The sequence below is a fragment of the Polypterus senegalus genome, chromosome 1 (genome assembly GCF_016835505.1).
Source record: "Polypterus senegalus isolate Bchr_013 chromosome 1, ASM1683550v1, whole genome shotgun sequence".
Classification (NCBI taxonomy): Eukaryota; Metazoa; Chordata; class Cladistia; order Polypteriformes; family Polypteridae; genus Polypterus; species Polypterus senegalus.
This window is the reverse complement of record NC_053154.1, coordinates 80,555,341-80,577,154: the sequence shown is the minus strand read 5'-3', so window position 1 is coordinate 80,577,154 and position 21,814 is coordinate 80,555,341. Positions and strand designations below refer to the sequence as shown.

The 21,814-nt window shown below is 42.7% G+C and overlaps 1 protein-coding gene across 2 annotated transcripts in view; it reads right to left on the bottom strand.

Moving 5' to 3' along the window:
• The window catches only part of tuft1a (tuftelin 1a), a 70,279-nt gene that overhangs the window by 2,355 nt on the left and 46,110 nt on the right, over nucleotides 1-21,814 (bottom strand). For both annotated transcript variants that reach the window (XM_039751866.1, XM_039751859.1), the window contains exons 5-10: nucleotides 18,469-18,540; nucleotides 17,489-17,578; nucleotides 15,922-16,047; nucleotides 9,323-9,546; nucleotides 6,969-7,074; nucleotides 6,783-6,866 (exon numbers count right to left, since the gene is read on the bottom strand). In XM_039751866.1, coding sequence (XP_039607800.1) covers nucleotides 6,783-6,866; nucleotides 6,969-7,074; nucleotides 9,323-9,546; nucleotides 15,922-16,047; nucleotides 17,489-17,578; nucleotides 18,469-18,540 — 702 coding nt within the window. The remainder of the gene's footprint in view (nucleotides 1-6,782; nucleotides 6,867-6,968; nucleotides 7,075-9,322; nucleotides 9,547-15,921; nucleotides 16,048-17,488; nucleotides 17,579-18,468; nucleotides 18,541-21,814) is intronic.

Sequence of the window (21,814 nt, the reverse complement as noted above, 5' to 3'; positions counted from 1 at the left end):
TAAAGCTGGAGCACCACAGTTCATACTGTATCACTCTTCCTGGCTGTGTACTCGGTGCTCTGCACCATACACCGAATTTAAGCAATAATAACCCAATGAAGTCAGGATCACTTTAAAGCAATAAGTTGTGGGGGTCCCTCGTGAACTCCTGCTCGCGCTACACTTCGCAAAGCATCACTCTTCATAACCGCCTCACTGGTGCACGACGTCATACACCACATCAAAGAAATAAGTAAGTGGGAGTCGGGGCAGGAGGGCCACGAACTCCTGAATGTTCCTCACTTCACACAGCATCACTCACTCGTCTTTGCACGCCACATATTTTGCATTAACATTACAGTTCTTGTTGTGAGGTGGGAACGCAATACAACACACAAAAGTCATCAGGGACCACAAGTGCTTCAGGGCTTACCTCGTAATAACAGAGGCCCTGCCCTGGGAAAATGCCTGTTATGAACAATGCTGCACATTGACACCGCAACACCGAGGACTTTCAACCAATGAAGTATTCAGCAGAAGTGTGTGAAGAAACGCTACTGGGGCTCCTTTATATCAACGGCAATATGCCTGCACTATGCCTCACTATGCCTGCTCTTTATATTTTTAGCCAAATCAGAATTTTTTTCTTCTTTGTTGAAATTCTTCTGTGTATTTGTGGGGGGTTGTTGTTTGTTATAATATTTCTGTAAAAAGCTAAATTTTCCCTTAGAACTAAAAAAACAAAAATAGCTAACTATCTAGCAATCTATCAATCTTCTTCTGACTGGAAATGTAACCGAATGCAACAAATTAGAAAGGTGATGGAACTCCAAAACTTCCACAGCACTTGGACTGAGTGGCAGTCAATCAGGAAAAAGTAAAAGGGATAGTGGTGGACTCATCCCTCTTCTGCTTCAGGACAATCCTGCTGCTTACAATGCACAGGCTGCTGAGGCTGCTCTGCAAATCAGTGGAACAGATGAGATGCCTCAGCCAAAGTATTCTCCATACCTGGCCCCACATGACTACTACCTGTTCACTGATCTAAAGGACTAAGTGTGTGGGACGTGCTATGGCAATGAAGAAGACATCAGGTCAGCTAGCAAGACAAAACCTTTTGAGTGGAATTGAAAGTACACTAAAAGCATGTCACACTTGAAGAGGCACTGACTTTGAGACCATTGACAGAAGCTTCTTCTCTGTCTGACCAACTTAACAAGAACAACACTGCTCTTTGCAGTTCAGAATCAATGCCTGTACTTTCAGTGATGCCTTTATGAGATGGCCAGCTAATCACCTCCAATGCAGCAGTGCAATAGACGACATCTTGTGGAGTTAAGGTCTTTTGTTGAATGTTTGTGTTCTTTATTTCCTTATACCTTATTTCTTCTTATCCTTTTGTATTTAATTATATTTTGACACTGCAGGGACTGCACCTAATTTCGTTGTACTTGTTACAATGGAGGGGCCTAGGATCATTGGGACACGCAAACCCCTCCACCCCGATAAGGTGACGGCTCAAGGAGGGGTGGAGGGGTTTGCGTGTCCCAATGATCCTAGGAGCTATGTTGTCTTGTGCTTTATGCCCCTGTTAGGGCCACCCAAGGCAAACTGGTCCTAGGTGAGGGATGAGACAAAGAACGGTTCCAAACCTCCAATGAAGAATAAAAACTGTGGACGACGTTTTCCCTTGCCGGACGCTGGTCACCGGGCCCCCTCTGGAGCCAGGCCTGGGGGTGGGGCTCGATGGCAAGCGCCTGGTGGCCGGGCCTGCACCCATGGGGCTCGACCGGGCACAGCCCAAGAGGTAACGTGGGTCCTCCTTCCCATGGGCTCACCACCTATGGGAGGGGCCAAGGAGGTTGGGTGCAGTGTGAGTTGGGTGGTGGCGAGGCGGGACCTTGGCGGTCTGATCCTCGGCTACAGAAACTGGCTCTTGGGGCGTGGAATGTCACCTCTCTGAAGGGAAGGAGCCTGAGCTAGTGCGCGAGGTGAGAGGTTCCGGCTAGATATAGTGGACTCACCTCGGCGCACAGCCTGGACTCTGGAACCAATCTCCTTGAGAGGGGCTGGACTCTCTACCACTCTGGAGTTGCCCCCGGTGAGAGGCCGAGCAGGTGTGGGCATACTTATTGCCCCGACTTGGAGCCTGTGCATTGGGGTTTACCCGGTGGAAGAGGGTGGCCTCCCTCCGCCGGGTGGGGAAGGGTCCTGACTGTTGTTTGTGCGTATGTGCCAACAGCAGTTTGGAGTATCCACCCTTTTGGAGTCTCTGGAGGGTTGCTAGAGGGCATACCTTCTGGGGATTCCCTCGTTTTGCTGGGAGACTTCAATGCTCACGTGGGCAATGACAGTGAGACCTGGAAGGGTGTGATTGGGAGGAATGGCCCCGATCTGAACCCGGCGTGTTTTGTTATTGGACTTCTGTGCTCGCCACGGATTGTCCATAACGAACACCATGTTCAAGCATAAGGGTGTTCATATGTGCACTTGGCACCAGGACACCCTAGGCCTCAGGTCGATGATCGACTTTGTGGTCGGTGTCGTGGACTTGCGGCCATATGTCTTGGACACTTTCGGGTGAAGAGAGGGGCGGAGCTGTCAACTGATCACCACCTGGTGGTGAGTTGGCTTCGATGGTGGGGAAGATGCGGTCAGACCTGGTAGGCCCAAGCGTGTTGTGAGGGTCTGCTGGGAGCGGCTGGCAGAGTCCCCTGTCAGAAGTAGCTTCAACTCCCACCTCGGCAGAACTTCAACCACGCCCCGAGGGAGGTGGGGACATTGAGTCGAATGGGCCATGTTCCGTGCCTCTATTGTTGAGGCGGCTGACCGGAGCTGTGGCCGCAAGGTGGTGGTGCCTGTCGGGCGGCAATCCCGAACCCGTTGGTGGACACCGGCGTGAGGGATGCCGTCAAGCTGAAGAAGGAGTCCTATAGGACTTTTTGTCCTGTGGGTCTCTGGAGGCAGCTGATAGGTACCGGCAGGCCAAGCGGAACGGCTTCGGTTGTTGCTGAGGCAAAACTTCGGGCATGGGAGGAGTTTGGAGAGCCATGGAGAGCGACTTTGGACGGCTTCGAGGAGATTCTGGTCCACCGTCCGGCGTCTCAGGAGGGAAGCAGTGCAGTGTCAACACCGTATATGGTGGGGATGGTGCGCTGCTGACCTCGACTTCGACGTTGTGGGTCGGTGGGGGAGTACTTGAAGACCTCCTCAATCCCACTAACATGCCTTCCAATGAGGAAGCAGAGCCTGGGGACTCTGAGGTGGGCTCTCCCATCTCTGGGACTGAAGTCACCGAGGTGGTCAAAAAACTCCTTGGTGGCAGGGCCCGGGGGTGGATGAGATACGCCCGGAGTTCCTTAAGGCTCTGGATGTTGTAGGACTGTCTTGGTTGACACGTCTCTGCAACATCGCATGGACATCGGGGACAGTGCCTCTGGATTGGCAGACCGGGTGGTGGTCCCCTCTTTAAAAGGGGACCGGAGGGTGTGTTCCAACTATAGAGGGATCACACTCCTCAGCCTCCCTGGAAAAGTCTATTCGGGGTTCTGGAGAGGAGGGTCCGTCGGATAGTCGAACCTCGGATTCAGGAGGAATAGTGTGGTTTTCGTCCTGGTCGGAACAGTGGACCAGCTCTTCACCCTTAGCAGAGTCCTGGAGGGTGCATGGGAGTTTGCCCACCAGTCTACATGTGTTTGTGGACTTTGTGGACGTGTCCCTCGGGAATCCTGTGGGGGTGCTCTGGGAGTATGGGGTACAGGACCCCCTGATAAGAGCTGTTCGGTCCCTGTACAACCGTTGTCAGAGCTTGGTCCGCATTGCCGGCAGTAAGTCGAGCCCGTTTCCAGTGAGAGTTGGACTCCGCCAGGGCTGCCCTTTGTCACCATTCTGTTCATAACTTTTATGGACAGAATTTCTAGGCGCAACCAGGGTGTTGAAGGGGTCCGGTTTGGTGGACTCAGGATTGGGTCACTGCTTTTTGCAGATGATGTTGTCCTGTTTGCTTCAGCTCTCTCTGGATCGGTTCGCAGCTGAGTGTGAAGCGGCTGGGATGAGAATCAGCACCTCCAAATCCGAGAGCATGGTCCTCAGCCGGAAAAGGGTGGAGTGCCCTCTCAGGGTTGGGGAGATCCTGCCCCAAGTGGAGGAGTTCAAGTATCTCGGGTCTTGTTCACGAGTGAGGGAAGAATGGAGCGTGAGATGACAGGCGGATCGGTGCGGCATCCGCAGTGATGCGGCTCTGCATCGGTCTGTCGTGGTGAAAAAAGAGCTGAGCCGTAAGGCAAAGCTCTCAATTTACCAGTCGATCTACGTTCCTACCCTCACCTATGGTAATGAGCTATGGGTAGTGACCGAAAGAACGAGATCGCGAATACAAGCGGCTGAAATGAGTTTCCTCCGCAGGGTGTCTGGGCTTTCCCTTAAAGATAGGGTGAGAAGCTCAGTCATCCGGGAGGGCTCAGAGTAGAGCCGCTGCTCCTCCGCATCGAGAGGAGTCAGATGAGGTGGCTCGGGCATCTGATCAGGATGCCTCCTGGACACCTCCCTGGTGAGGTGTTCGGGCACGTCCAACCGGGGAGGCCCGGGGAAGACCCAGGACACGCTGGAGGGACTATGTCTCCCGGCTGGCTGGGAACGCCTTTGGGATTCTCCCGGAAGAGCTGGAAGAAGTGGCGGGGAGAGGGAAGTCTGGGCTTCTCTGCTTAAGCTGCTACCCCCGTGACCTGACCTTGGATAAGCGGAAGAGGATGGATGGATGGATGGATGGATTGTTACAATGACAATAAAGATATTCTGATTCTGATGAGACACTGGATTGGTTTAGAAATGTGACACCCAGTGAGTAGTCAAATTTTTCCCACCCACTTTTAAGCAAAATTCACTCATGGTTATTTCTAGATGTATACAGTAATCCCTCACTATATCGCGCTTCGACTTTCGCGGCTTCACTCTATCGCAGATTTTATATGTAAGCATAACTAAATATATAATGCAGATTTTTCACTGCTTCGCAGGTTCTGCGGACAATGGGTCTTTTTACTTCCGGTACATGCTTCCTCAGTTGGTTTGCCCAGTTGATTTCATACAAGGGACGCTATTGGCAGATGGCTGAGAAGCTAACCAATCAGAGCATGCAGTTAAGTTCCTGTGTGCTGAATGGCTCAGCGACAGAGCGCCGAATTCGATTCCGCGTCGTTAACCAGGAAGTCTCGTCTTGCTCATTCAGCATCAACGTGTTTCGCTGTGTAAAGAGTTAACTTTTGTGCTCTTTTGTGTTTGTTTGTGCATAGTCAAGCCCTTCAGTATGGCTCTAAAATGATCTGCTCCTGCTAGTGCTTCAGGGGCTGTTCCCAAGCGCCAACGGAATATGCTAGCAATTGCTGAAAAGGTAAAAGTTTTGGATATGTTGAAGGAAGGGAAAAGCTACACCGCTGTATGACGCCATTACGGCATCAATGAGTCCACGATTCTTTTTATTTAAAAAGGAGGAAAAGAATATAAGATCTATGGCCGCAGTGTCCTTTTAACCAGGGCGCAAAACGAGTTGTAAGTGGATGTAATAAGGCAGTAGTATGGATGGAATCTGCTTTAGGGATTTGGATTGAAGACTGCTGGAAGAAGAAGAACAGCGGTGCTACACAGTCGCCTGAAGAGGCTCCTTTAGAAGAGCTGTAACGCTCTCCTTTGTTGTGCAGTAAAACTAAACTCATCGTTATCGGACAAGTCATCGTGTCATTGTTGGTGAGTAACCATAATTAATTTTCTACTTACAGTACTTAGTACATGTACGTACGTTTAGTGTCACTGTACACACATTTATTGTATACAATTTTTCTTGCATTGTACGTATTTATTACTGGTGGCCTGTCTATCGTAATGGCTGTAACATATGTGACATCGGAGATGCTTGATATCTTTAAAATAATATTTAGGTTTTACTGTATATAAACAGTGTGTTTACATACATAATTTCAATGAATCTTACCTAATATCTAAGAGAATACAAAGGGTTTATGCTGTATAACTGTGCGGGGAATATTTATAAACAGTGTGGGAGAATTGATAAGGGCTTAAAATATATAAAAATAACCATATGAACATATGGTTTCTACTTCGCGGATTTTCACCTATCGCGGGGGGGTCTGGAACGCAACCCCCGCGATCAAGGAGGGATTACTGTATATTTATATACATGTGGCTCTGCGAGACTTTAGTAAGAGAGTTTCAGAGCTTGAGCGTGTCTTAAGAGGTGAAGCTAATCAGGCTGGTGAGTGCCCAGGATGTAACAATGTGTCTGCAGCTGAACCCTTTTGTCATTACATGGCAAAGAGAGTTTGAGGCAGTAATGGATACTGAAGTCTAATCATTTATATTTCTCAGCTTGCCTGTCTTCAGGCATATTCAATTATCATAAGGAGTCACGAACTGTGTAAACTAAACCCTCAGAATTTGCAAAGTTTGGATGTAACATAAAGCACAAAGGAAAGCAGCAGGCGAATATCCACACTAGATGTATAAAAAGGCCAAACAAAAAACATCACAGAATGAACATCAAACCACATCTGATGATGACCCTAAAAACAATAATGCACTCTCCACTCCCATCCTACAATGTTACCAAAGAATGGAAACAGCAAAAAAAATGGTCTGATATGATGACACATTTCCCTCTGCTACTCATATCACCATAAAAGGCCTGAAGTCTGGAAAGAAAATGGCATGATTCATGCTCATCAAAGTGATGGTGCTTATTTTCTTTGAACAAATACATAATGAAAAAGAAATGCAAAGAGCCAACTGACCTCAGCTTCAAGGAAAGACACCTTCTCCTGCAGGCTCTGAATAAGGGCATCTTTATCTCGGATTAACGTCTTAGAGTTCTGGAGCTAGAAAAACAAATGTAACACACAGTTAAAAGGAGTTTGAATACTTAGACAATTTCACTGACAGTACCCATACAAGCAGCCTCCAATGTCAGTTGGGCTTACCTGCTCAATCATGTGCCGCACTTTCCTCTGTTGGCTCTTCAACATGTCATCGAGATGGTGAATTTTCTCCTTCAGTGTGGCGACCTCCTTCTCTAGCTGGGCTGACCTGTGCACAACATTAGAGACAATTTAAATGGCAGTCCGTTCCCTACTTCTGAGTGATTTCTGTACCAATTGGTGTACCCTGATAGTGATAGCAGGACCTGCCAAGATTCAGCCTCGTAAATATGCATATGATTTCTATCTATCCAGTAACGAACCCGCTATATCGTAACTACAGGGTCATGGGCATCTGCTGGGGCCAATCCTAGCGAACACAGGGCGCATGGCAGGAAACAAACCCCTGGCAGGGCGCCAGCCCACCGCAGGCATATGATCTTATCTTTTGCATAAAGTCTTGAAGCAAATGCTTCTCACATGGTAATTATCTGCACTCCCTTTATAAAAACAACACATATTTACCATTTAAATGTGAAATTAGGCACTATACACAACCCTAAGTGAAGCAGGAAAGAAAATGACTTTTGCACATTGCTTAGACATTCCATATAAAGCTGGGAATTGTTCTCTCCACACCCTTCATCTTGGTTTAGTTTCACTAAGACCTTTTTAAAACTGTTTAGTCAGTAATTTTGAGAATAGAGAAATTAAGAGCTATTAAGTAATGTGGTCACAATGAAACAATGTGTTTTACAAATACACACATGTACCAAAGTTCTTCCTTTATGGCTGGACATTAGCTTCAATTACTGTAGATGTTAAAATGATAAATATTAAAATCATAGCAATGAAGAAAAGTTAGCATCAATGCTTCTACTAAAAAAGTATGATGTAATGGTGGTACAACAAAAAAATAAACTCATAAATCCAAGTGTAGAAGGAACCATAGTGTCCAGTATGATGTTTGGTGCTGGGAGTACAACAGGGTGATGAAGGGAGAAGATCTCCATCTATTTTCTAACCAGCTGAATCTGAACACAGGATCACGGGGGTCTGCTGGAGCCAATCCCAGCCAACACAGGGCACAAGGCAGGAACCAATGCTGGGCAGGGTGCCAACCCACCGCAGGACACACACAAACACACCCACACACCAAGCACACACTAGGGCCAATTTAGAATCTCTACGCACCATAATACTGAACCATTTAAGGGGGTTGTTTTTATTCTGTTTTATTAATGCTGTGTCAAAATTACAAGGTATGTTATAGAAAGAGTAAGGAAAGTGTGAAATAAACCATGAAAGTAGGTGTTTTTTTTTTCTTCATTTTTTTTCCAAAACCGCAACCTTTATGTAGAAGGCCTAGGTATGTTATAATGTGCCATTATTATTATTTATGGATATAATATAAAACTGGTATGGGGGGTAGTAGTTGGCATTACTGCTAGTGTCCTGGATTTACATTCGGCACCTAGTGGAGTTTGGATTTTCTAATAATGATAATAATTCTTTGCATTTATATAGCGCTTTTCTCACTACTCAAAGCACTCAGCAATTGCAGGTTAAAGGCCTTTCTCATGGGCCCAACAGAGCAGAGTCCCTTTTTGGCATTTACAGGATTTCGAACCGGCAACCTTCCGATTGCCAGTGCAGTCCAGTGCAGTGCAGATCCCTATCCTCTGAGCCAGAGCCACTCAGAGCCACTCTCCTTGTGTTCTCTAGTTCTCAGACTTTATGCCTGAAATGTGTTTTGTGAGTGAATCAACCCCGTGTGGGTCAGGGTGAGTGAGCTCTACAATAGCTGGTCAGCCCAGTTCCTGCCTTGCATTTGATGTTGCTGGAGTAGACTCAGTTCTCCAGTGGTTCTGAATTGGCATAAGTGCACTGGAGAACGTTACATGATCCAAATGGGTACAGAATCCATGCAGAAGCCACAGTGGACAGTCAGAGAGCTGAAAGTGCAAGACAACCCAAATACAGGTATCTAGGTAGTCCAATAGTAGAAGCCTACTAGATGATAATTTAGAGAATTTCCAAGGCACCTTGATTCAGCTAATAAATCCTAAGTTGATCTGGAAGTGGCCCTTGGATGGGGAAATGATGGGAAAAGCAAAAAGTTGAAACATTCTCAATGGTTAAACATTTAGGAAGAGGTTTGTATCCTTCTTTATATTTGATTGCAATCATATTAAAGCAGTTAAGCATGTTCTTCTTTTTTCTTCATCTGATATTTGACACTGTTACGTAACTTGTGTTTACATGAAGCTGCAGGCAGTCATAGACTGCCACTCGACCTCAAGGCAAATCATGCTCTACAAGAACAGCGCACAAAGTTACTTAATGGAGCTTTCACAGCTCTAATGTCTACGCAAGCATGAACTGTTAAGGCCAGTTTCCTTCCTTTCTTTCTTTACCTCTCTTGCTGTGCTGCGCTGTGCTTCCTCAGTGTTTTCATCTCCACCAACTGGTTTTCATGTTCCTTCATCTTGATCAGCAGTGTGTGCTGTTCTTTCTCCATGCTGGAAAGCAGTCTGTGCAGATCATATATCTTTGAGTCTCGTTCGCTAAGACCTTCTTCAGCCAGTTTGAGGGCATCCTGTTTCACATTCAGTTCTTTTTGGTAATTGGCATTTTTCTCCTGAAATATTTAACCAAAGTATTGAAAGGTTAGTGTATGTACCCTTTGCTTTGGGCGAAGTTCACAATTACAGGTTGGTTACTTCGTTCAGCCCTCTATCTGTTTTCTGAATCTGCCTGTTCCTTGACAGGTCCATGGAGACTTAGAGCCTTTCCCAATGGCATCAGTTTAAGACAGGAACCAGACCTCAGTGGGATAATCCACCCATCACAGAGCACACTCGTCTGTGTTCATCATGCAATGGACTGGAGCCCTGTCCTGCTGTTGCTCCCGCCCAATGATTGCTGGGATAGGCTCAACAGTCCCATGGCCCTTCCCTGGATAGGCAGGTTAGGAAGATGGATGGGTAGATAATTAATAATAAAAATGATTTCTTAATAATTACTCTGTTTATTAGAAATCACAGCACTAAGTTCACATCAAATACTGAAGTACAGGAATTCCAGCATGTCAAGGGCCTGAAAGTCTTGGTGCAATGCCATGCCATGTTTTATAAAACAAGTTAATAAAGTCTCCGTTTTGATGTATGCTAAAAGAAGTGCTCGGTTCAAGAGCAATGGATTTGCATGCATTACATTGATAAGGTGATTGCATGTTCTAATACATAAGCCCATTTCGTTAGCTAGAACGTCATCCATAAATTTTAAAGGAGCTCATAAAGGAGCGGATTGTGGAATTTGGGAAAAAAACAACAGAGGCACTACCACCCCCTCAGTATTAACAACACTCAGTTGGAGAGGCTGGACAGTTTCAGATATCTCAGTGTTCACATCCCAAAGGGCTTAACCTCATGGATTTCAAGCTACCCTCCCATTTACTAAAGAACTTCTATACATCCACCTTTGAAAATTTCCTGACAGGAAGTATTACTGCCTGGTTTGAGAACAGCACACAGCAAGACCACCAAGCTCTGTAGTCAGTGGTTTGGTTAACTGAATGCATCACTCTTCAACTTCGAGGGTATCTACACCAAGCAAAGCTGAACCAGCACAATGAAAATTATCAATGATTTCAGCCATTTCAACAATGGCCTCTTTTCTATACTGTGGTCAGGTAGACAGTACTGCTGCCTGAAGTCTACTTCAGACAGACAGACGAGGAGCTTCCACAATCCACGTGCATTTTGAGTGAAGAAGGTGTCTAGAAATACATGATTGCTCTATTGTTAACTTCCATCCATCCATTATCCAACCTGTTATATCCTAACTACAGGGTCACCGGGGCGCAAGGCAGGAAACAAACCCTGGGCAGGTCACCAGCCCACCGCAGGGCGCGCACACCCACACCCACACACCAAGCACACACTAGGGACAATTTAGGATCGCCAATGCACTTAACCTGTGGGAGGAAGCCCACGCAGACATGGAGAGAACATGCAAATTCCACCCAGGGAGGACCCGGGAAGTGAACCCGGGTCTCCTAACTGCGAGGCAGCAGCGCTACCCACTGTGCCACCGTGCCGCCCATTGTTAACGTATATTAGGTTATTTAAATTATTAAGTTATTTAGTTATTATTCATTATTTATCACATATTTATAATTCTATTAATGCTTTTTGATATTTATAAATTTGTATATTACTGTTATTGTCCTCTTACATTTTCCTTAAAGGCACAGCAACTAAGTTCTTCACTACATATTGCGCAGTATGTATAATTTGTATGTGACAAATAAAATGTGATTTAATTTGATCAGGATTGCTGCTTAAAAAATCAGTACAAACTTCCAAATGTGAGGAAAAAGACCTCTATGAAGATAGTGCTACGTGGCTTTTGTTAGGAATGGCTATTACAAGAGGATTCAGCTACAGTGCCAATTGTCATTTATTGAATCATGAAAGATGAAAACTTTTCCCCTACATTTTTTTTATAAGATGATTTCAGACCCAGTCAATTGTAATTGAAATGCCTCAGAATCAACAAGTTGCATCTTGCTTGTTAACTTTCCTCTTCACGTCACTGAATCGTGTTGCTAAGCATTAAGCGTTTATGTATCACCTCCACCCATCCAAGTCGTTTCACCTCATTGGCTGCAAGTGGAATTTGGACACCTTTCAGCATTTAATTGTTTTTCGGTTTGGAACAAAGTTACCAACAGTACTGCATGCGATGAGACATTGTAAACTGTGGTGTCTGAGGTTGCTAGGGCTCTCCCTGGTAGGTGTGTGCTGGGGAAGTTCTTTAACAAATGCAAACTTGCTGCACCAGATCCATTTTTTTAAAATCATTCTACTGTACTTATATAGGTAGATATAATTTTATTTTCCTTGGCTTTTTGTAGAAGCTCAGTAAAAAGGTAAGTAAATAAATTAATATATAAATATTATAATAAAAAAATACAAGAATTACTAAGAAAGAAAGAAAACGTCTGACTTTGCTTAAGATAAAAAAAAAACAGTCACAGCGAGGCATTATAAACACATACAATACTTGTATGATAAATCTAAAAATGCTTAGAAACAGATCAAATTTTGAAAAACAATATTTTAAGGGCTAAAATAAATGTTAGTTGAAAAGTAGTCAATTGAGATCAACATTAAAACATGAATGGGGCCTTAAAAATGGAAACCTTTACCCTAGGAATACTAAGAAGGTCAATGTCCTGTGCTGCCTCAGGATCAGCAAACATGTCATAGAAGTAGGAGGCCCTCTTAATATCTAGCTTGACTTCCAGCCAATCACCAGACATTTTTTAATGTGACAGAATAATTTTGTAAGAATAACCATTAAGGTACAAATACTTGAAGAGCAATTTTAAAAAAAAAAAGCCTCACTTGGCCTATTAGTCTTGGGCCAATTTTTTATTTAATAAAGCATCAGTTAAACCTAACAAAATTCATGGGAGACTAATAAAGAAACTTCCAAGCAATATTCAGTTGCTTTACTTATACATTTTATATATTATCTACCGTATGTGCTGTAACTGGCAGTTCAAGTTGTACTTCATGAAAAAAAGCTTTTGCTTTTACAATTACTTAAATACTATATCCATTTCATCAGTGACTCTTCCTGAAGAACATTAGAACAATCTAGATGAGAACAGGCAATTCAGACCAATAAAGCACACCAGTCCTATATACTTAATTCTTCTAAAAACTTCAAGTCTAGTTTTGAAAGTCCCTAAAGTCCTACCATCTACCACACTACTTGGGAGCTTATTCCAAGTGTCTATCGTTCTCTGTTAGAAGAAAAACTTCCAACTATGTGCCCATGTTCTTGATGAACTCATTTTAAAGTACAGTCTCTGCACTAATTCTCTTCACAAATTTAAAAAGTTCAGTCATGTCTCCTCTTAATCTTCTTTTATATAAACTGAACAGGCCCAGCTCTTTTAACTCTTTCAGGGCTGAGGTCGACGTTTGTTAAAATTTAGGGGTAGAGGACGGTAATCAGCTGTAAACTAGGACAAAACTTGCCCTTACGTTTTAGTTCAACTCTCTTTGCTGGAAGGAAAGTTACATAGCTTTGTTGATTTAACCTCGATTCCCTGCACATGCTTGAGTAGCAAAGAGCAAAAACGTCTAAAATGGCACCGATATCTGGTGAGAGACCAAAGCGAATGTGCAAAGCAAAATACTCAATGGATGTTTTACATAATTTCGTTGAATAGGCCCCTGACTTGTCAGTATCCCAGTTTGATGCAAGTGATCGGGAGATGGATATCGAAAACGAAAATGAGATACAGGCATCATCTGATCGGTGGTGCTGAACACTTTTGTGTAGCTGATGTGCCTACAGCAACATTCGCCTGGGAGGACCACCACTTATGATGACAAGAGGTACAAACCATATTGCGTCACACTAAGATCACCACCAGCAGCCTCCTGATGTGATGCCGAACATGCGCCAGCAGCAGCTACAGCACACAGCGATAGACATTTTATGGTAATTTATGTGTGAAACCATTGCTTTATGTGCTTTACACAAAACTTGAGTTTTTTGGAAAAATAATTCAGCCGTCAAAGAGTTAATCTTTTCTCTTAACTCATTTCCTTTTTTCTCTTCTCTGGAAGAACATATATTCAAAAATGGAAATCACCACATTCCTACACTCCTTTAATTGTCATAATTCATTTTCAGTATTACTTTACAATATGATCAAAAGGTCTTACAAATAACCTAAGCCTATTGCACTGCAGCAGAGTAACTGGCTATTCCAGTATGTGACACTGGCTGTGATCCTCCAAAGACTCTTTTTTTAAATTTATTCTAGAACAGTCTAGAAATGGGACTGAACAGAATTATCATTTGGAAAACACTTCACCATCATAGGGCATGGAAACACAGTATCACACGTTTGGACACTGTGTTACAGAGCACTGGAAGTTTCTAAGTAATGTATCTTTAAATACAAAGTGCCTGTAAGTCCTCTCTTCTTGGAATATACACAGTACTATTATTTTAACCTTTTTTTGCAGACTGAAAAACATAAGGAAAAAGCTCTTTACACTCCTCATGAAGGTTTGAGTAAAAGTCTGCCATTTCACTTCAGCCATGAGGTGAAAAGATGGCTAAATAAAGTTGGTGCATGGGACTTCCAAGTGGCCACCACGAGGCCCAGATCTCACGCTGTTACATTAGTTTTTCTGGGTTTTCTTTACATTTGTTGCATTAAACAACAGTCCTGTGTGCCATGGGAGATCTTAAAAAATATCCATACTGCTTGCTCACAACACAGCCTTCAGCTTGTGTGCACTTAATATATGCAAACGACATGATTCATAGTAATATTCTTTAGTTTTATTGCATGATTTCTTCAGCGTAATTCACATATCTGATACTGGACTTCTCTTGTACACTGACGACACTGCTATTGTGGGCTGCATCAGGAGTGGGCAGGAGGAGGAGTACAGAAAGTTAATCAAAGACTTTGTTAAATGGTGCGACTCAAACCACTTACACCTTAACACCAGCAAGACCAAGGAGCTGGTGGTGGATTGTAGGAGGCCCAGGCCCCTCATGGACCCTGTGATCATCAGAGGTGACTGTGTGCAGAGGGTGCATACCTATAAATATCTGGGAGTGCAGCTGGATGACAAATTGGACTGGACTGCCAATACTGATGCTCTATGAAAGAAAGGTCAGAGCAGACTATACTTTCTGAGAAGGTTGGCATCCTTCAACATCTGCAGTAAGATGCTGCAGATGTTCTACCAGACGGTTGTGGCGAGTGCCCTCTTCTACGCGGTGGTGTGCTGGGGTGGCAGCATAAAGATGAAAGACACCTCACGCCTGGACAAACTTGTTAAGAAGGCAGGCTCCATTGTAGGATTAAAGTTGGACAGTTTAACATCTGTGGCAGAGCGACGGGCACTAAGCAAACTCCTGTCAATCATGAATAATCCACTGCATCCACTGAACAGTGTCATCTCCAGACAGAGGAGTAGCTTCAGTGACAGACTTTTGTCACTGTCCTGCTCCACTGACAGACTGAGCAGATCGTTCCTCCCCCACACTATGTGACTATTCAGTTCCACCCGGGGGAGTAAATGCTAACATTAATTTTATTTTAATTTTTTTCATTTTTATTACTATTTAATTTAATATTGTTTCTTTGTATCAGTATACTGCTGCTGGATTATGTGAATTTCCCCTTGGGATTAATAAAGTATCTATCTATCTATCTATCTATCTAAATCAACACTAACATTAGCAACAAAAAACATAAGCACTTTGAATTGAGTTTTTGTTCTTGAACTTTCAGATTCCTGTATTGTTGCTAATAATGCAATGTTCACTTCACTTAGTAAGGTATAGTGCTTCTCCCAAGTGCAAAAGTAAAACCACTTCTACAGTCGTACATATAATAAATTAAGACTTTGGGAAGTGGAACATGGAGGGTCTTACCCAGGGTTTGTCAAATGAGGACCCTGGACCAAAAGAACTCAGCTATAGTACCTTCTGCCCTGTTTTTCTATGCCTTATACAAACACTTTCACAAGCGTTTAAGACCAATACTCATGTATCTTTTCTTTTTTTCTGTTTTATTAACTCTCTTGAACCCACTTGTCTTGACTCATCTCTATAGGAAGCTGTATGGCCTGCACGGATTTAAATATATTTATTTTTATATCAAATATTGGTCCTAGTTTATTAATGGCTCATAATCAAGAAAGTTCTTCCATCCTTCCCCTCAATCCATCCACTTATTTCTTGAACTTCCTTTTCCTGTTTAAGGGCAATAGAGAACTCCAGACTGTCCCAGCTAGAAGGTAACCTCAACAAAGCAGCAGTCCATCACAGCATGCATTTACCTAGTACTGTACACACATCCACACTCCATCACATAATTAAGAACTGACTGTTAGTTTGACTCACATGAGGAAATTCAGAGAATAAAACTCCACATAGGAAAAAACAAAATGAACCACCTCACCTCCAGTTTGGTCCGCTCTGCCTGGTGCCTTTGCTCAGCTTCTTGTAGCTTGCTGTAGTACTGGCTATAGAGCTTTTTAGTAAGCTCACGCATCTTGTCCGTTTCCTTCTCGGAATCTTCGCATTCCTGAGAAAATAAAGCCAGTAATTACAAAAATGGAGAAAATGATGTGAATTCATGTGAAGGTGTCCAGAAATACATGATTGCTCTATTGTTAACTTCCATCCATCCATTATCCAACCTGTTATATCCTAACTACAGGAAACAGACCCTGGGCAGGTCACCAGCCCACCGCTGGGCGCGCACACCCACACCCACACACCAAGCACACACTAGGGACAATTTAGGATCGCCATGTGAACATTCTGAGCAGCCGTATGTGGCAGGTAAGAATGCACCCAAAATCCATCCACATTGTCCTTTATAAGGCTCTAAAGAGCCACATTGTATTCCAGTAGTTTGCTTGCAGGGCAGGGGCCGTCCTCTCAATGGGATTCCACTCTAATACAAAATACTTAGGTCCATTTAGTTTTAATACTCCAACCAGTTTAGCATGCACATGATTGGGACATGGCAGGAAATTAGGATTCCTTGCCACTTGGGTATGAGAAGTACAGGTAAAGTTTGCACAGTGACTGGGCTGGGAATTAAGGCCATATACCTGGAGCTGAGGTGCAAGTGGCAACTACTGTGCTGCCAGATAAAGTTTATAATACAATATATACCCACTCATTGTCAAGCTTTGAATATAAAGAGCGGGTTTTGCAGAAGGTACAATCATCTGCCACGGAAATTCAATTTCACCATACAAACACACTCAGTATGTCTACAAACAAACAAACCGGTCACCAAAATGCAACATGTTACATTAAAATGTGGAAACTCCTAACTGTTTGTGCTTGTGCTGAATGTCTTGGAAGTCCTTGCATACCAGGTGATTGCTAAACCTGTTCCCCCCAAGGTGGAGACCACACCTGTTTATAATTATACCCCCTTTCATATTTCTTCTGTAACTGAAAAACAGATGTTGAATATTCTTAGGAAATTTCAAATCTTGTAACAAAAGAGCTTAACTCCTGTTTTTATGCTGTGTTTTCTACACTGTGTGCTTGGGTGTTTGTTTTCCCTGAAACTTACTCTGCACCATCTAAGGTTTTTTACATCCCTCCCTCCATTATCCAACCCACTATATCCTAATTACAGGGTCACGAGGGTCTGCTGGAGCCAATCCCAGCCAGCACAGGGTGCAAGGCAGGAAACAAACCCCGGGCATAGTGCCAGCCCACTGAAGAGAGGTTAATCAACAGAAACTTTAAAGAACTGCTATAATGCTGCCCCCATCTAATCAACCAGTAAGTAAACTGATTTGCCACCTGACATGTTCTTGATTGTAAAAGCAGGAAATGTGTCGGATTCACAGAATGTTTAGTTTTAACAAATCAACAGTGAAACATCTTGGAATTTGCTCAAAAATTAAAGGTGTGTGCTTATTCATACTGTTCCTGGCTCCATCATGTCCTGTAAAGGAGTTTCCCAAAAATGAAAATTAATAGCATGAAACCCTCACCGGACTCTCAGGTAACATGGGTGTGGCTCCAAGACCTGTGGGAATGGCGGATGAGTACCTGCTTTGTGTTCGGAGACCATCTGAGTCAGGCTGAAATAAAAAAGAGACGGCTGTCAGGCAAACTGTTCTTGTGCACACTTTTTAGAACGGCTGACTGTTTCTGAAGCTGAACATCTTATAGTTAACTAATTGAGTTCCACTTTTGGGTTTATGTTTGGTTAGAATTTGGAGACACAAATCTGTGTTCTCTCTGTGTCCCAGAATTGGAAAAGGTTTGTTTGAAAGTGGAAGGTAAATTCCAATATTTAAATTAGTACAGGATCAGAACTTCCTGTGAGTGGGACTGTCAATCTCGTTTTAATTGTTGAAAGGATTTCCCCATTGTGCAACACCCTGATAAGAGACAAATAATAGTATATCATCATATTACTGCTGGGGTGGTTCATTTAAGCCACAAACAAAGTAGTAAACAGAAAACTGATGGTAAAGGTGATACTGTGTTGAGCAACGACTGTGTTAATGATTACTCCAAATCTATTATTCTGTTTTATGGATTAATTTAATAGCAGACATCATGCGCTCAAGGGCAGACAGATTATCTTGATCCTGCTTTGCCATTTCTGCCATCTCAGTTCCAGATACATGGCTGTGCTGATTACAAAACACATATCTAAGCTTCCAGATCTGGTCAACTACAGTAGTTACAGCAAGTAAACACATTTTTTAAATAATTATATATTTTATATATAATAACTGTTTGCTTCAGATCAGCACAAATTAATGCTTGCACTGCAAATGAACCTCTGCTGCAGGAGCTTTTGCGAATTCACTTCAAGAACTCAAACAAGGCCACAGCCTTCTAAAACACTGACTGGATCTCCCCAAAAGCAGGCTTAGTCTGTCCATTACCTCCTTTCTCTGTCCCGGGTATATTTTGCAAATGCCATTAAGTTCTGGACTAGTAACCAGGAAGCACATACCCTTTTGTCTTCATGCTTCAGGCTTGCTCTTGAGGCCATCTGTTGTCTAAGATTCTTCAAACAGTACCTCACCTAAGGGAGTAAAGAATACTACACTAAACAAACGTCACTTTTGAACTTACTGCAAATAAAGCAAAAGTTATGCTAAAATTAAAATAATATATCACATATGCCAAAGTTTTTCAAAGTAGCTGCTTTCAAGACGATCCTCATCTCCTAGTATTTGAGACAATGCTTAGTATAATTAACCTTTCCAGTATGCTTGGTACGTATATTCTTGTAATTGTAGCACAAACATATCCTGTCATTTGTTTAGCACACAATGGGGTAAAATGGGCCACTTGGTTCACATAAAAATTTTCAAAAACGGTCACAAATTCATAACATTCTTCAGATACTACATATAGAAATAGCATTCTGTGAATTTCCCCTTGGGATTAATAAAGTATCTATCTATCTATCTATCTATCTATCATTCGGCCAAAATAATTAAGAGATCGGCTGTAGAGAAACGATGATTGTTTTGACCAATGCAAAACTTGAGCTATCATGGTATCATCAGCAAATGTGCAGTTCTCAAACTGATTTCTTGCCACAGTCTGATTTCTAAAACAGGCAAGTCCCCGCTGTTAAAAATCAGATAACAAATTCTACTCTAAGCCATTACATACTTTTGAATCTAACAGCAACAAGCTGCTCTCAATGATCTATTCCAGTCCAAACAAGCACAATAGAAATGCCTACAGGTTCATATGCCACATCTCCAGACTCTGCACACAGATCTTTGAAAACAACGGCTACTTTATCTGCTCCTCAGCACCTTAAAATTGTGATAAGTGGATTTAGGTAATGATTGGATAGCTAGAGGTCCTGTACCTTTAGAAATGGGGTCTAGTGGCCTAAAGTGGAGCGCTCTCCAAAACACATATGGTGGTGGTGGTTCATCCTAAGCCTGGAAAACACTGAGAACCCTGTTATGTGGCCATAAACAACAGGGTGAGGTGCTAAATGGTGTAACTCTTTCAACACAGCAAGTTATTCATAGGGCCAGCCTGTCCATATCGGCAAAGTAGGCTATGGTTATGAGGGGCACTTCAGCAAGAGTGGTTGAATGTATTAACAAATCCTGCTCTGAACGTACCACTATAAACTATTATGGGACCAGACAACATCATAATACCAAGCTCTCTATAATCAAGTCCAAATGGCTGAGGAATATGTCTTCCCCAGTTCAGATCCCCCCAACCATGACTCTATGGCAGTGAAGCAGTTCTTATCAGTATGGTAAGAAATTTATGATAAATTACAAAGTGCAACATGTTAAAAAAAAAGAAAGAAAAAAAACCAACTTGCCACAAGAGGAGAAGAGTTAAAAGAGCAGGCACTTCAAAAACACAAAGGCTCATTCTTTAAATATATTGTCTTAAACTTCATTAGACTGGATGATAATCCACCATTATCACGTCCTCAAGTCACCAGTTCCACCAAAAACTATGCTTTGCAGCAAGCAACAGTAGGCATAGAACTGCTCATAAGTACAGGGTGGTCCAGATCTAATTATGCCACTTTTAATGCAATGCACCTCGGAAACATTGTCCGTTATCGAGAAAAGGCTAACACATCGCACACACTGTTCGACTGACAACCGTCCTCCCGCCATTTTGGAATACAGGGCAGGTGCTGCCATCTATCAGCAACAAAAAGAATTTTTTGTGAATTCTATGTAATAAACTTAATAAGTTATAGCAAAATGAAAATTGCATACTTAGATCTGGACCACCCTATAGGGTGGTAACAGCAATGTCTTCTCTAAAACAGAAACTGTCCAGAAACTAACATTACCTGATGAGGAAACTTCAAATGATCACAACACTATAATCACATGGGACAATGTCAATGGAATGGCTACAATTTGTACAGATCATGAACTGGTGGAGAACACTGAAACAGAATCTGCAATTTTAGTCATGAACTTTTGATGTTTACACTTCTGAAAAGCAAAGATTAATTAATGCAATAATATTCACAAAAGTAATAATGCATTTTTAGCTAGTTGTTAAGTATGCTGCCAGTCTGGTTTGTGTGGAATTTCTTTTCTCACAGACATCCAGAATATGTCTGTTGACGTGCATTAGAGGGATGGAAAGCTACTGAGGGATATGCATCCATGAAAAATATGGCTGATGTATCAAACTGTCATCAATCTATTAGAAGTCTTACAGGCCCCAAAAAACTTTTTATGAGAACAGGCCATTCAGCCCAACAAAGCTCGCCAATCCTATCCACCTAATACCTCCAAAACAAAATCAAGTTGAGTTTTGAATGTCACTAGAGTGGTACTGTCCACCACACTACTTGGTAAATCATTACACATGGTTATGGTTCTCTGTATAAAGCAAAATGTCTTACCCTTAGCAAGTTTCCAACTGTGTCCCCATGTTTTTATTGAACTCATTTTAAAGTAATAGTCTGAATCCAATGTCCTAATTCCATTTCTAATTTTAAACATTACACTCATGTCTCTTATTAATCTCTGACAGATTAAACTGAGAAGATTCAACTACTATCAATTTTTCCTCACAACTCATCTCCGGGAGCTCTGGAATCAGTCTATTTGCCCTTCTCTGAACATTTTTACAGCCCTGTTATGTGTTTTTTTGTAGCCAGAAGACCAAAACTGCACACAGTACTCCATGCGAGGCCTTACCAGTATGTTATAAAGCATGACCATGAACTCCTTTGACTTGTACTCCACACATCGTGCTATATAACCTAACATTCTGTTAGCCTGCTTAATGGCTTCTAAACACTGTCTGGAAGCTGAGAGCATATGATAGCATACAGTTCACGAAGACTTTTAAATCCTTCTCATAAAGTGTGCTTTCAATTTTCAGACTGGCCATTGTGTATTCAAACCTAACATTTTTACTTCCTACATGTAATACTTTACATTTACTGACAAAATAAATTTCTCTGCCACAAGTCTGCCCAAGCCTGTATGCTGTCCAAGTCCCTCTGTAATGAGTCAACAGATTCCAGATTATCTGCCAACCTAGCTTGGTATCATCTGCAAACTTAACCAGCTTTTCGTTTATATTTATGTGTGCTCTATATCTCAAATAAAGAGTGTGGAAGGTGGAACTGCAGTAGCACTACAAAGTCTAGCGTGTGTGTGTCCGCATGGGGAGATACTGGATGGCAAATATCCTTTATGTGTTACTGCCTGATAGTTGCAATGCATTCAAGCAGGGTGGCACAATTGTTTTTTGTCTAAAGCACTGAGCATTAGCCTTTTAAGAAATTGAAACCTTATGGGGGCCAACTTATGGGGGGTCTACAAAACAGA